General features: G+C 48.0%; 1 protein-coding gene across 1 annotated transcript in view; it reads right to left on the reverse strand.

The window, feature by feature from the left end:
* The window catches only part of bsna (bassoon presynaptic cytomatrix protein a), a 167,088-nt gene that overhangs the window by 28,143 nt on the left and 123,962 nt on the right, over positions 1 to 14,983 (reverse strand). The window contains exons 4-5 of the mRNA XM_088637003.1: positions 8,760 to 9,266; positions 995 to 8,122 (exon numbers count right to left, since the gene is read on the reverse strand). Coding sequence (XP_088493129.1) covers positions 995 to 8,122; positions 8,760 to 9,266 — 7,635 coding nt within the window. The remainder of the gene's footprint in view (positions 1 to 994; positions 8,123 to 8,759; positions 9,267 to 14,983) is intronic.

Raw genomic sequence — 14,983 nt, forward strand, 5'->3', positions numbered from 1 at the left:
AAAATAGTCAACTGTCAGCATCTTAATGTCCACAGTAATGTTTTTTTTACATTTTGAGATTGCCATTTTCCTTATCTTCTGTACTGTTTGATTGCACTGCTTTAGTGCAATGCAAGTCTTCCTCGGATAATCTGAAATGGACAATGCAGTAATCTGCATGCGATTCAGCAATTCAGGCTCAGAGCTTGCTCAAATCACTAACAAACATAATGAAGGACAGCAGGGTTGTACCACATAAGGATTTTCCTGATTTAGAGAGGAGCTTGCTGGGACCTGCTGGTGACAGGTGTACCCTTGTGAACATTATGTTCACATATGCCAAAATTCTCACGTTTTTGTTTTTTTGCCATCGCCTTTGCTACAGTTTTTAAACCATGTGGAGAGGGTCCATGTCCTGCAGTAGGCCCACAGTAACCCGTACCCTACAGTACAACTTTGCGGTCTGCATCATGATATATTTGTGTAGCACCAGGATGATGAGATACCCAATCAGATTTATACTGAGAGAAGTGCACAGGATTTTACAAATAATTCTTCCGGCATATTCAGAAAGCATGAACATTCCAGCCTCCTTCAGAGTCACAATGGGACATCGGCATTGCCTGTCAGAAATATTTCATGAAATTGAATAATCAAGCTCTAAAAGTCAGCTGCCTCTAGATCATATGTATGTCAGGGCCATGCAACAGTAATGTATTCTCGATGAATGAAAACAGAATTCATGCATTTTCAATCATCTTTTAAAGTGATCTGATTTTAGGCAAATGAAAAATGGACATGACAAAAAAAAAACACAAAGGAAAGGTCTTTGTTTAATTTGCGTATGACCAACATGGAATTTAAACAGCACAACGGTACAATAAGCTAAAAGATTATAATTACTATTTACACTAAAATAAACGAAATGCCTGGAATATCACGCGAGCTATACAATACTTGCTTTTCCAAAGTAAGTTGTCTAACATGAATTATCTCTTACAACTTTAGCATTTACCTGACTGTTCTGGAGAGCCTGCTGCTGATACAAGGAAAATTTGGCCTTGGAGGGATCTTCTGTTGTCGGGCTGATGGGCTTGGGGTCTGACATGGACCGCTGCATTGTCTTGATGGGCCGGGGCAAGGTCTGCTGGCGCTGCGGAGACTCGGCCGTGAAGTGTTTCTGCGGCGTGACGTGCGCTTTGTTGAGTCGCTCACTGGAGGAGAAGGACGTCTCCAGGAGGCGGTGCGGGGAGAGGGGAGACACGGGGGAATACAGCACCTGGGGCGACTTGGGGGGCTGGCGGATAAGGTTGGAGAGGGACTCGTTGTGCAAGTGGTGTGACTGGTAGCCGATTTCCAGGGGATCGGGCTTCCTCTTTTCAAACTTGGCCACCCCTTGCAGCCGGGGAGAGAGGGGGTCTACTGGGCCAGAGCCCACCAGCTGGATGTTGGTGGAGTAAGGAGTGACAGTGGTGGGCACTGTGAGCTGGGGGACAACCACGCCCTGGGACTGAGCCTCTGGCTCCGTCTGGCAAGCCAGGCTCTCTCCTTTCTGAGTCCTCTCGGGGGCGGAAATGTAGTGGACGATCTCCACCTTGGGGTCATGGGTGGTTATGTGAATGGCCGGAGAGACTCTCCCTAACTGGTCAGGCTCCGTCTGACTGGAGCAATCGCTGATGGTCTGGATGGCTATGCTCGAAGTGCCCTTGGACGAATCGGCCTTGCTCTCGGAGCCGGAGTCGGAATGCTTGGAGAAACGGGATCGTCGGCGCCTGACCGGCTGCTCCCACTCTCCGTTGTCTTCGTCGTCGGTCTGGACGCTGCAGTCCACGATTCGCCTGGTGCGTCTGCGCCTTGACATGTAGAATCTCTCCTCCCCATCCTCGTCGTCAGTCTGAACGCTGCTGTCAGCAATCCTCTTCACCGAGTGCTGGTTTTCCTCGAATTCCCCCCCATCCCTCAGGCGGGGCATTGAATTCCTCTTCTTCATGGCCCGTACCTCCATGTGCTCTTCATTCCTAAGGGACATTTCAGAAGCAGAGCTGGGCAGAGGTCGCGGGGGCATAACTCCTTGTATCACTCCTCCTTCTACAAAGGGCTGCCAGAACTGCCCGTTTTGGCCCATTGTCCTCTGCATTTCACATGGCACTTCTTGCTGAATCAGCCTGCCAGTTTGGTCACAGACGATGGAGTATCCCTGAGGAGCTGATGCTCCAACTACTGCTACCCCCTGTATGGCACCTGGTGCTGTCGTCCCCACTGTTGCAGCGGCTGCGGCAGCCTTCTGCCTCTTCTGCTCCTCCAGCTGCTGCTGGAGCTGCTGCTGCAGAGACTGTATCTGGTCTAGCTGCATCTTCTGCTGGGCCAGTTGTTCCCTCTGCATGACCAGCTGGGTCTCCCTCTCCACCTGCTGCTGCTGCAGCACCTGCTGCTTGATGGTCTGGAGCTCCTGGATCTCGCGCTGCACCAGCAGCTGCTCCTTCTCCCGGTGCCGCTGCAGCTCCAGCCGCTCCCTCTCCAGCTCCTCCTGCAGGCGCATCTGGCGCAGCTTCTCCAGCTCCACGCGCTCCCGCTCGAACTGCAGCAGGTGCTCCTGCTGCCGGCGCAGCCTCTCCTCCTCCTTCTCCTTCTCGGTACCGCCGGCGGCCACGCCGGGCGCGGCTGGGGGTGGGGGCGGGGGCTGGGGCTGGGGCTGGGCTGGGGTCTGCGGCTGGGCTGGGGGCTGTGAGGGAGGCTGACTCTGGGGCTGGGGCTGATGCTGGGTCTGAGGCTGGGCCGCCTGGAGGTGTGGCTGCTGCTGGGCTGGGAGTTGGGCCTGGTGGTGAATCTGAGGCTGCTGCTGGCTGGTGGGCGCAACAACGGGCTGCGCCATAGGCAGGGCTGTTGTAGGGGCCGCTCCCGCCTGCGCATTTGGCACCCCCATGTGGCTTGTAGGCTGGGTAACTGGTACAGAAGAGGCCAAAGGCATGGCGCTTGAGACTCCAGAGGTCACCGAAGGCTTGCCAAGGTAAACTGGTGTCTCCAAGGCTGTGGCAGCGGGAGCTACAGAGGCGGCCGCAGGGGCTACTGGGAAACGGTTGGGAGGAGGGTAACGGTATGGTCCTTGGGAGGACAGAGGCATCCTGGGGGTTACCAGAGGCAACCTTGTGAGGCTGGCCAAGGGTACAGCTGTCATGTTTCCTGTGGGGTAAGGTCTGTAAAGGCCCCTCAGCATGGGCCGCAGGACTGATGCAGGCTGCGTAGTGATAGGCAAGGTCGAGGCTATGGGGGTATTGATGGTGGAATAGATCATTCCATCTGCAGCTCTGACTGCGGAGGGGTACATAGCCCTTATGCTGGCTTGCCTTGCATTATACTGTGCCAAGCTAGCTTGGCTTTGAACATGTGCAGACATCCTCCCTTCAGCAAGATTAGAGCCATACATCAGGTTGGCCTTCATGGACGGTAGGCCTTGCTGCCCAGAGAGCAGACCGAACCTACTTCCAGAGGCGCCTCCTCCTGCAGAACCATACTGCATGAGCTCTGGGTTGGTACCAAATCTTCCACCAAACTGGTCGATTGAATTCAGAGCAGCACACATTCTACTGATTTCCCTTGCAGTCGTGGCACTGTATTGAGCTAGGTTAGACTCCTGGAAACTAGAAAGATCCCGTGATGAGTAACTGTAATCTGCGTTGATATTCGACAGCGAACTGTACCTTCGTATAGGTAAAGGTTGGCTCATCATGTCTCCCTGGTGACGTAGATCTGTGTAGGATCCATACTGCATACCCAAACCAAAGTACCCTCCCTCAGAGAAGCTGGGGCCATAGGATTGTTTCATTGTGCTCAGATCCACTGCCATGTCCACAGGCCCACGCTGACTGGTGTCAGTCTTTGTCTGGTAATAATGCAGCCCAGCTTCCGCGAGATTAGTGTCAGACATGGATGGGTGCAACCGTCCTGGGAAAGGAAGAGGGTAGGGTTTCCGCTCATCCATTAAGCCATGGCTGCCCGCTAACTGCTCACGGTACTGGTAGTTTTCTTGGCTAGCCTCCTGTGCCCTGCTTCCATAGTACTGAGGAGCTGAAGGAGGCCGACTGCTCTGAGGAGGTTCCGATACTGGCACATGAGTTTTCTCTGGCACCTTTGGCTTTTGAGCAAAGGGTCCAGTGCAGCTGCCACCAAAGGGGAATTTGTAGACCACATCGCAGCACGCAACCTGGTTTTCCGATTTAATCCCAGTAAGGTCAAGGGCATCTGGGGCCTCTCCTGGTTTCACTAGCTGGGTGACCGTTGCACCTTGGGAGGCGTTATCCAGTTGTACCATCATGACATGTGGCTTCACTCCTGATAAGTTGACAATGGGAGGTTGACCCTTTAGTTCCAGGGGAACACCACTGTACAGGTCAAGAGGGGGAGCAGAAATTGCACCTGTTAGCCCAGCTTGATCTGGGACTGGAGATGCCCTGGGGATTGAACTGACGCTGACTACAGCTTGGGCAGTGTTAGTCTGGCTCACCATCATATCTTTCTTGTGTAAAGGTTGGACTTGATTTGCTAGATTATATCTGGCGAAAGTGGCTTGCTGCTGCTGAAGTTGCTGTTGCTGTTGGTGATGTTGTTGGAGCTGGTGCTCCAGTTGTTGCTGTTGCTGCTGCAGCTGTTTCTGCTGCTGCTGAAGCTGTTGCTGCTGGATGCCCAGGTCTTCAAGTTTGGCATCTATCTTTGGAATAAGCTGATCAGTCTGCTTTTTGCCCTGAGTCAGACATACTGCAGATCCCGATCCTTGGCCAAAGTCCAACCGGTTCTGGAAAGGATCGCCATAAACCACAGGTTGTTTTGGTTGTGAGATAAACATAGATGCTGCCACCGTAATGCTCACTGTTGTTGCCGTTGACATAGCAACACGAGGATGCTGTTGAGCATTCAAGTTTATGATCAGTGGCTGAACAGTTGTGGAGTGCCGGGTTGGGCTAGCCTCAGACCCAACAGAGAATTTGCGGCTTTCTGATGCCACAGACGTTAGGTCCATGCCTTGATCTGTCATGATAACTGGGGCAGGCTTTGTTGCTGTCCTTAAGTCTACTACACTACCACTGGGCATTCTTTGGCCTTGCTCTACCCTGGAAGTTCCAGGAACAGTGGAGATTCTGCACAGGGATATATTTTCCATGGATAAGGATCCACGGCTATACGTGTTAGCAGTGGTGACAGTACTAGTGCCAACATTCACCTTTGCCACTGGTCCCCTGTCTGTCTGTGTCTGAGTCTTGTATAGCACGTGCTGTGATTGCTGCTGTTGCTGCTGCTGATGCTGTGGTGAAGGTGGGGGACCTGCAGATTGACCATAACCATGAAGAGTCTGTTGACGACTCAGTCGAGTAGGTGAAGACAGGGGTGAGGTGGAAGAGTTGACAGTCAATGGCTTACTAGGACTGGTGGCTTCAGACCCCAGTGTTATGACCATAAAAGGTGACTCTTGAGAGGACTGCTGCCTAGAAAGGCGTGGTGACATGGATCTGTGTGGTGTCTGGGTGCCCTGTGCCACCACTGGGGAGGTGGCACCAGATCCGGTCGTAGGCACTGAAGTACCAGAGCCGAAGGTTTGTGTGGAGAACTCAGCTGTGGCCATTCTGGAAGGAGAATGAGTTGGGCTTTGTGTGGGGGAGGTATAGGGGGAAAGTGGAGGGCTGGAACCTTTGAAATAAGAGTAGACTTTGGATGTGAAGTTGACATTATCAGCAGCAACCTGAGAGCTGTCTCTCACTTGTGTCCCCTTGCTTTCCCCAGCTCTCTTTCCACTACTGTCCCTCTGGCTATAAGCCTGAGCATACTCCGAAATTCTACTCGAGACAGCAGAGCCAGCTGCACTCCCTGTCTGGCGCCCATACCCTGCTGATGGACTAGTGGAAGCAGCAGATTGGCCGGTTGAGGTGTGAGTAGTAGCTGTTGATTCCCTGCCGTACACCACGTAAGAAGCCACAGTTGTGACAGCAGCAGAACCAACACTAACGGAAGAGCTTTGGCTCCTTGCTCTGTCCTTTTGCATCTCCTTTGAAAAATGCTGCGTAACCCGAACGTCAGGAATGGCCCTCGCTCCTGTTCCACTTGTTTCTGTCCCTGTTGAAGAAAATGACACAGGCGCCGAAAGCTGTGTAGGACTTGTGCCAGGTGTAAGAAGGGCACTGTTTTGCTCCAGTAGCTTTGCAAATGCTGATCCAGTGTCCAAAAGCTGCTTGTCTTGGAAAGAACCACAAAGGTTCGTCTGACTGGTTTCTTTTTGCTGCAAGCTCATGTCAAGTGAAGAAGACTGTTGCATTTTGGAAATGCTTTGAGATGTTTGAAGGATCTCCTCGTAAATGTTGTCAGCCTTTGAAGCAGTGCTTTGGTACCCAGGATGAGCTGTCCCCATTTCTTTTTCATATCCGTAGTCCTCTTCATATTGGTACTGGTAATTGTTCTGATGCCCTGTGCTCCTGAAATCTTCCTGCTGGTATGTATTACTATACTGCTGCCCTTGCTTTACGTGTTGCATCTGCTGCTTCTGTTGCTTTTGCAGCATTTCTGCTTTCCTCATCATTTCCTCATAGACCTCTTCTGCACTTTTAAGAGGTTTGCTGCTAGAGGAAGAGGAGGTGGTTGTTGGTTTTTCAGTGGGGGAATAAAGTGACATGAAAGTTGGCAGGTTGTACTCACTGCCTGACTTGTATAATTTGGAAGCTATCATTTCAAACCCTTCCGCTTCTGAATCAATAGAGGGTGAATACTCAGAGCAAGACGACCTGTGTAGCTCTTCCATTTCAGCTGCTTGCCTCAGTTCTTCTGTTGGGGATGCATCTTCAATAGGGGAGAGGTTACTCGGGGGAGTCTTGGATCGCTCCCTGCGTCTTTGTGCCCGGAGCTCCTCTTTGTCCCTCTTTGTTTTCCTGGCAGTGCTCCGAATCCGTTGCTGCTCAACCTCCCGCATCTTCTCTTGTTCCCTCAGTAGCTCTTCCTCCTCTCTCAGCTCCTCCTCCTCGGACGAATCCTCGATTGTGGGCAGAAGCGGGCCGTGAGATCGGTGCCTGGCTTTCCTCTGCTGTTTGGCCTCCTCTAGCCTCTGCCTGCGGCTGGGACTGCTATCGCTATCCTCCTCCATGGAGGAGACTGACGTGGGGGATGTGCCTGAGGTATAGCTGGGCGTGGTGGCGGGTAGAGTTGATGAATACTCTCCCCTCGACCTTTCATCCGGGGAGCCAGTCAAGCTCTCCATTTCGAGCTCTGGCTCTCGGTCCAAGCTGAGGTCGTTCTCGCTGCTCAGCTCCATCTCCCGGCTGTAGCTGTTAGTATTGTTCAGTTCAATGGTCTTGAAGCGCCGCAGCCCTCCCTGAGAAGCCATCAGGTCTTCTTCCCCATCCTCCACAGCAGCTTTATAGCCATCTTCGTGCACTTTGACTTCTTCTTCGTATAAGCTGCTGGAGTTATGGGGGAGGTGGCGTTTCGAGTCTTTCCCCGAGTCTGTGCTGTGCTTGTGGCTCTTTTTCTGCTTGGGGTAGCCATAGCCCTCGTCTTCGTCCATGTTGTCCTCCTCAGCACTCATCTCCAAGATCTGCCGCCTCATGAACTCCTCATCCGTCATCTCCGAGTCAGTCTTCCTCGGCCGGCCGGGGAGAGGGGAGAACCCGCTCTCGCTGCTGTCCTCCACGTAGTCGTGGCGCAGCTTGCTGCCGAAGTCATCGGACGACTCGGCCAGGCTGTCCCGGCGGGCGTGCTGGTTCTCCCACTCCGCCGAATCCTCATCTTCCTCCAGTATGTCCTCCAGCTCCTCATCCGAGTCGAACGCCTCGGGGGTGATGGACAGGGAGCGGGGCCTCTGCTTCTGCTTCGGGTCGTCCCTGGGGTCGTGGTGGTGGTGCTGCTGCTTCCCCCGGCCCTTCTGGTCGCCGTCTGAGATGGACTTGGACTCCAGCAGCGGCCGCATGGAGCTCTCCAGCTTGGTGATCTCCGACGGGCTCGGGGGGCTGTGCTCACCGGCCCCTCGCTCGCTCAGCTTCATCTCTTCTTCATGGATCAGCCCGGTGATCTCGCTCTGAGAGCTGGATATCCCGTCGGAGGAGTAGCCCGTGTCACTCAGACTCTGTGGGCTCCGCGACAGGTCTTGCGTACTGGATTTAAGGGCCTCCTGGTGGTACAACAGAAGGAGAAACAGAAAAAATATGAAACCATTACATTTACCGTTTCCTAAACTTTTTGAAAAGGTCAAAATGTACAAATATTTACAAAACTTTCTATACTGTAGACTCAGATATATGCAGATTTTATAAGTTCATCTTCTTGCTTTCCAGTGGAGTTACCAGCCAAAGATCTTCTAGCATAAACATCAGTATTAAACGTACGCTACTCATAACTGATACACACTCCTGTAACAATAAATTGATTCAGTCGATTTAATCCAAGAAGAGGTGAGGTTCGTTAAAATGTAAATAAGAAACAGAACACTGCCTCATTTTTTTCCATAAACACTTAATCTTGTCATGCATTTGCCTTGTCAGCACTATTTTCACAGGCTTTTCCTGAATAAGAAGGTGGCTGTAGTGTTCAGCTGGGACCGTCAAGCATTACTCTTGGCACGTTGCGCTATCTGTTGTCGGTAATATACTGATGAGATTTCCCTCTTACACTCAGCTTGGTAGCAGTTTTTCATGAGTAACAGCATAATTAATAGTGACAACATAAAAATATGTATATCCATACCACTGGAAAAGGGGGCTTACATTAAATGTCTGGCATTCTTTAACCACTATAAACAAAAGACTCACATCATGGTGCCTTGTTTTCTGGGATTCTCCTGGCTTCTTTGACTCCTTTGCTGGGGTGATGGCAGTAATGGGTTCAGGTGCACCTTTCTTTGGCGCTGGTTTGCTGTCTTTGGAGGCAGGTGGAGTGTCGGCCTCTCTCCCTGGTCTGGGCGTCACTCTGTCCTTCTCCGCGAGCAGCTGCTGTTTCTGGGCCTCGCCCGTGGCACTGGCTGCTGGCTTGTCCTGAGCAGGGGCTGCATGGTGCTTCGCCGGAGAGAAGGGACCGCTCCCCGCAGAGGCCGGAAGTTTCTGCTGCGGAGGCGCTGCCTTCGGCCCGTGCTGCGGGCTGGTCCCTTTCTGCGGGGTCTGCGTCGGCGCTGGCGGCTGCCGGGCTGCCGCGGGCTGGTGCCGGGGAGAACCTGCAGGTTGGTGCTTGGGAGACGGCTGAGGAACAGGGAGAGGAGCGTCCCCTAGGCCTCCCGAAAGGAGTCTTTGAGTCTGACAGTTCAAGCAAAGCCATTCCTTTTTCTGTAAGGAGAAAAGCAGAAACACAAAGCAAAAATGAAAACCTTAGCAAGTTGGTTCAACGCACTTGTCCATGTTAAAACATGTACTCAGACACCAGTCTGCGTTGACAAAGAACAGCAGACAAAAGCAACCACTCTCTCTTTGACTGGTACGGTGTCTCCTCATGCAGTACTTTTCGCTTTGTGCAATACCTCTTTGAGAAACAAACCAATACTTCAAGGGAGATAAATGTGGCAGCAAAAAACTGACCTTAAGCTTAATTCTAGAGAGTGTGGCACCTGTGAAAGTTGGAGGACCAGAAAAAAAAAACATTCTCTGTTTTACGGCAGACTAAAATACCACACTTTTTAATTACCTGTGCTCTATACAATATTTGGTTAAACAGCTTCATTCAAAACCGTGCAAGGAACAGCGTAGCTATGCCATCGATTTGCAGGCCGGAGAGTGTGGGAGCTTGTAATTACTGAATGTAAGCGGTGATTTCTGCGCTCATGTTTAGGAGATAATAAATGAGCTGACTGAAACAGGAAGCGTGTCTCCAGGTTTTATAGGTCATGGTTCACTTGTGACTTTATCGAGACTGATAAATTCTCATGCGGTCTCAACTCACTGGTGCTGACATCGCGGATGTGTGCTCGCGTGGTGCAACTTTGCTGCAACAAAAAATCTGAGGAGTTTGCCAGCACTGTTAAATTTAATTCATACAGCAATTACGTTTAAGCACATCTATGGGACAGGAGAGCATCTTTAGACTTAGGGCATATTTTATCTCACTCCAAATATTGTACTCCATTGGCTATTAAATGCAAATAAGGATGCCTTTATAGTGCGTGGTTTTACAAGGTCCCAAAAAAGTCACTTGCTCCTAAAATCTCAAGTTAGTGCTTAGATGTGTAAACCTGAAGCAAGCCTTAAAAAAGGATGATGTCATGCACTGTGCTATAGTTAATTTCTCAACTTTTGGATAATGACCTGCTGACCGCCACAAAAAAATCGATAGTATTCATGTTTAAAGTTCCCTGGAGGGGAGGGGGGCATGATTTAGAAAAGTAAAAGACTTAAAAAAAAGAGAAGGAAAGGGATTTTTGGTGTGGCAGACACAGCCAGAGCTGAACAGCAGCTGGATCCTGCCTTTCTTGAGGAGGTTCAGTAGCTTGGCAAAGACAGTGATAACTAAGACAGGAAGCCAGAACCTGATGACACGAGAGTTTAAGGAGCACAGAACACTGCTCTCCAGCCAAAGGCAAGAGCACAGCACACTTTACTCCAGTCAAAGGCAAGAGCCATAGCAAACTGCACTGCATTCAAAGGCGATTCTCTTGTGTTTCCTCTTACAGGTACTATCTTTGCTTTTAAAATTCACACCACATTTGCAGTGAAGATGTTATTTTCCTAATTTACAGGTACTTTAAAAATAATGGTAACAGTAGTGGCCTTTATTTCATGTTTCATATACTGTCATTCAAAAATCATTTGAGTTGACCGAGTAATGACGCTGTCAGACAGCCAAGAAAGAAAGCTTTTTACAGGAAACACTGCAGCTGGGACACTGTGATGCTATTAGTGAAATTGTGTCTTTAAAGCCTGTTTTTAGTCCTGCAGATTTTTTTTAACCTCATAACCCTCTCAATATTTGTGTATCTGATACATTCACACATCAAAACAGTACTACTTATTCAGCATTGGTGCTCTTAACATTTTCGTAGATGAAAAGTTGGTAAAATGGCCATTGTTTACCTGCAGCAGGGTTTGAAGGGCGAAAAAACTAACACACCGACAGTAGATTATACTTCAAAGTAGATAACAGAAATAGAAATCCAAATTTTTGTGTCCACATCGACCATAGTGCCATTTTGGCAATAAAAGTCTGCCAATCTTATCCACATGTACTCAAACAGACTGTTCCCAAACAATAGGTATGCCAAAAATATTTCAGCACCATGGAGAGCACATAAATGCTTCTTTTGTAGAAGAGTTTTGGAAAAGAGAGGCTTCATATTCCATATTACATTCTGGCTTCTAAATGCACACAGCGGGCTGATGATGACTCAGTTTAACAGCAGTAACAGTGAAAGCACATTAAATTTTGGTAATAATTGTACAGTTTAATTTCCATTTATCCTAACAGTTAAAGTACCAGATCAGAGCTCCCACATTTTGTGCTGCACCTGGGTTTTAACACTGATTAATGCAACAAATAGTTCAAATACAGCACTGAAACATGATGCAAAACAAATTCCTTTAACAGAAAGTTGTTACTAATTCATTATCCTGCATAACCAATTTATTGTTGCTACCATGATATTGCTTATAAAATGTAGTTTGCAATGCTAAGAATTTGAAATGTACATGAATAAATACTGCACATGATATAAATATTTTATTTAATATAGGCTGTAATAAAAAGGCAACACGTATAACTATATATGTCAGTTTTTAGCTTTTATTAGGTATAGGAACTAAGGAAGAGCAGAAGGTAAAAATAGAGTTCAATATGAAATATGATTTCTGTTTCATTCTTTGAGTAAAGGTGCTGCTGCTTTTCTCCAAACCATTAACATCCTGCAGAGATGACAAAGTGCACTGGAGGACTGTTAGCCAGAGCTTGGCTGCAATCAATAAGTTATTAACATTAATTGACTGGAAAATTTCCTAGAGCCTACTGTAGGGTGATGGGTAATCAATCAGAATATGCTCAGTAATACTTTTGTCCAGTAGCTAAGATTATCCCACCACAAAAAAATAGGGATTTCTCACACTGAAACTATAGTTAAACCGAGTAATAGTTAGGCAGAAAATAACACACAGATTTTAACACGAAGGAAAGCAAGACCGTTGATCATGACCAAGGCCTGTTTAGCTACCTTTAGTCACAATATTGAGGTACTGTACATATTTAGTCGCAATAAATATGTACCATCCCACAAGGGATAGGGAGGCAAGTGGTCTGCATGGCTGCCCCAAAGCACCAGGGCCATGGGTCCAATTCCGAACCCAGGGTGCTGTCTGTGTGGAGCTCGCATGTTCTCCCTGTGTTCATGTGCTCTGGTTTTCCCCCACAGCCCAAAGACCTGCTGGTAGGTCAACTGTCCTCTGGGAAAGTAGGCCCTGGTGCGACTGTGTAGTGTGAACTGGAAGGAGGGGTTAGGAAATGGATGAATGGATTGAAAGGGATAACATTTGACACAGCTGTGCGCCATTATGAAGAGAAACGATTCACTTCCCTGCGGATTGCTGTTACACATGAAGGTATCGGCTTTAGTTGGGGATTGTACTGGGTGCAACGCAGGTTGATCATGATATATTCCCTTCCCTTTCCCTTCTCTACTCTTGTTTAAGACACCCTTTTCCCCTGGAAGGAGGAACAACTGTTAAAGAGGGAAATAATGAATATCCGAGAACGCCTTTCCCACAGGAGATTAAGCAGTCACATCAGTCCTAGAAATTTACAACATAGAAGAACACAGTATTGGCATTTATATAGAATTAGCTTTGATATTAATTTTGCATTGAGACCTAAGTCGTGGACTGGGCGGAGCTGTAGAAACATACAGTAATATATTTTACAACTATTAACCTGCACACTTATGAGTCAAGCCAGCTGCAACAGAGATTAAAAGAGATTTATCATAATGCTGTGTGTTTTTTACTTCGCTGTCTACTGGGTTTTTTAAAGACACTATCGATCATGTAATTAAACTGCAGATGAAAGGACTCAAATTAATTCACAATGTGAAACGGAATAACAATTCCAATTAGGATCAAGAGAAAAAATGCATTATACTTGACCATTTCTCTCAGTTTCACTGTGCACTGCCAGAATCTGTTCCAATAATAAAGATACACATATGTGCGTGACTCATTGAGGTCTTGATTGGCAATCATCAAGACTCAAATAAACTTAAAAGTTGTATTGTGAGTGTTTATGGTGCTTTCCTTAGAAAAGGCTGAGCTCAAGGAACAATTCTTTATTTTTCAAAACAGGACATTTAATTTAATCTGCTCTGCTGTGCTAATCTGGCAGTATATTTTAAAACTGCCAGTCTGCTGTTGGACTGCAGGTCTCAGTCAATGGGATTCCCCCCCCCCAGACTGTTCAAGAAATATGTCACAAGGCTGTTGCAGAGGTAGTAGATGAAGATGAGCGTAGTTGTAATATCCATCAATCATCGCTCTCAGGTTTATTGTCAGGACTGTTCGCATACAAAACAACATGGGCCATGTTCATCAGCACTTAACTGCCCTGGCTTCAACTGATGTCATGAAGCGAAAAGCCTTCCACAGACTCCTACTGCGAAAGACCACTACGTTTTACCAGCTAGCTACCTACAGTATCCCCAGAAGGTATAGCAAAGGTGCAATGTGGACATTCACTGCAGAGAAGCATTTTGTTACGCGCTGCAGAGCTGGGAACCTCTCCCTTTTTACCCCCCTGGTGGACATTTTTAAGTAGGTGAAAATTGTCAGCCATTTTGCAACTTACAATCAATAAACAAGCGGCTGCACTACTCCATATTTTAGCAGCCTTTTAAAAGCTCGAGATTTTGCTCTTGGTAATTCATTTGCAATTCAGATGCTAGCGAATTTCGCCACGGAATAAACAACCCAGGGTGTGTGGAGCTCTGCGCCTGTTGCCCAAGCTTAACGTGGGGTTCTGACGGGGGGCTGCCTCGCCACCCTGAGCTCACTGAAGCACAGCAGCGCCAGATGTGAGAGGCTCCAAGATCGGAAAGGCTGTGCTCCGTTGCCCAATTAGAAGTAAAGATCCCACCTAAGGACTGCAGCACCAATATTTGCTGGTTCCATAAACGGGCTCTTTACTGAACACACGTGGTGCTCAGTGAAGTTAAGCCGAAACAAAAATATATATATATAAACAGTTAATAGGTTTATTCCTGAAGGTTTATCCACCTGAACTATATAAAAACAGTTTTATGTTGCCTCTTTTGATCACATGCGGATGAAATGATCTCTTCTATACACGCTAGCCAGTTTTTTTTTCTTTTGTTTTATTCTGTATCAGAAATTGTGCTTCAGATCAGCACAATTAATATAATACTGACTTATTTTATTAGTCAGTCTAAATTCCAGGACTCTTCTGCTCTGGAGGCAGCTCGGATCAAAACCTTGGTTAATGTACCACAGCTCCTCTGCCTGCAAACACATTTACTTCTGCGAAGCCATAAATCGACTAAGACTATTTTTATCCCGGCTGTTGTCGCTCTACAGTACATTAGTTCTGCTTTTCTGCAGCATTTCTTCTTTTGAAGGCTCCAGCTACGTCTTGTGATAGCACTCTGGAAAGGCTCTCAGGGGGACGAAAGTGTGCACCAGCACGTGTGACGTTAACATCAAGCCCCCTGCCAGCTCTGTCGCACGCAGACACTCCGAGTGACGAATGTTCGCATGAGCCGAGAAACAACTCGTCGGGGAATTTGATGGAGCCCTTTGCAAGAGGTATGCTTCCAAATATTGTATGGGTTTTAATAGCAGCACTGCCATGATTAATTCAGTCTCTGGCTCTCAGTGGGAACACCAGCAGGTGCACACTACCCCACAGCGAGCCTGTAGGGTTTCACTTAACTGTGATGTCAAGGAGAATGTTATATCGCTCCAGTTACATCAGTGCATGCACTCACCAACCAGAAAGAGATCCACATATCCTTGGAAGCATTTCAACTCTTATTTTATTAATTGTTGTATGCAGTATATGTATG

Source organism: Lepisosteus platostomus, chromosome 6 (assembly GCF_059453375.1).
Source record: "Lepisosteus platostomus isolate fLepPlt1 chromosome 6, fLepPlt1.hap1, whole genome shotgun sequence".
In the NCBI taxonomy this organism is placed as follows: Eukaryota; Metazoa; Chordata; class Actinopteri; order Semionotiformes; family Lepisosteidae; genus Lepisosteus; species Lepisosteus platostomus.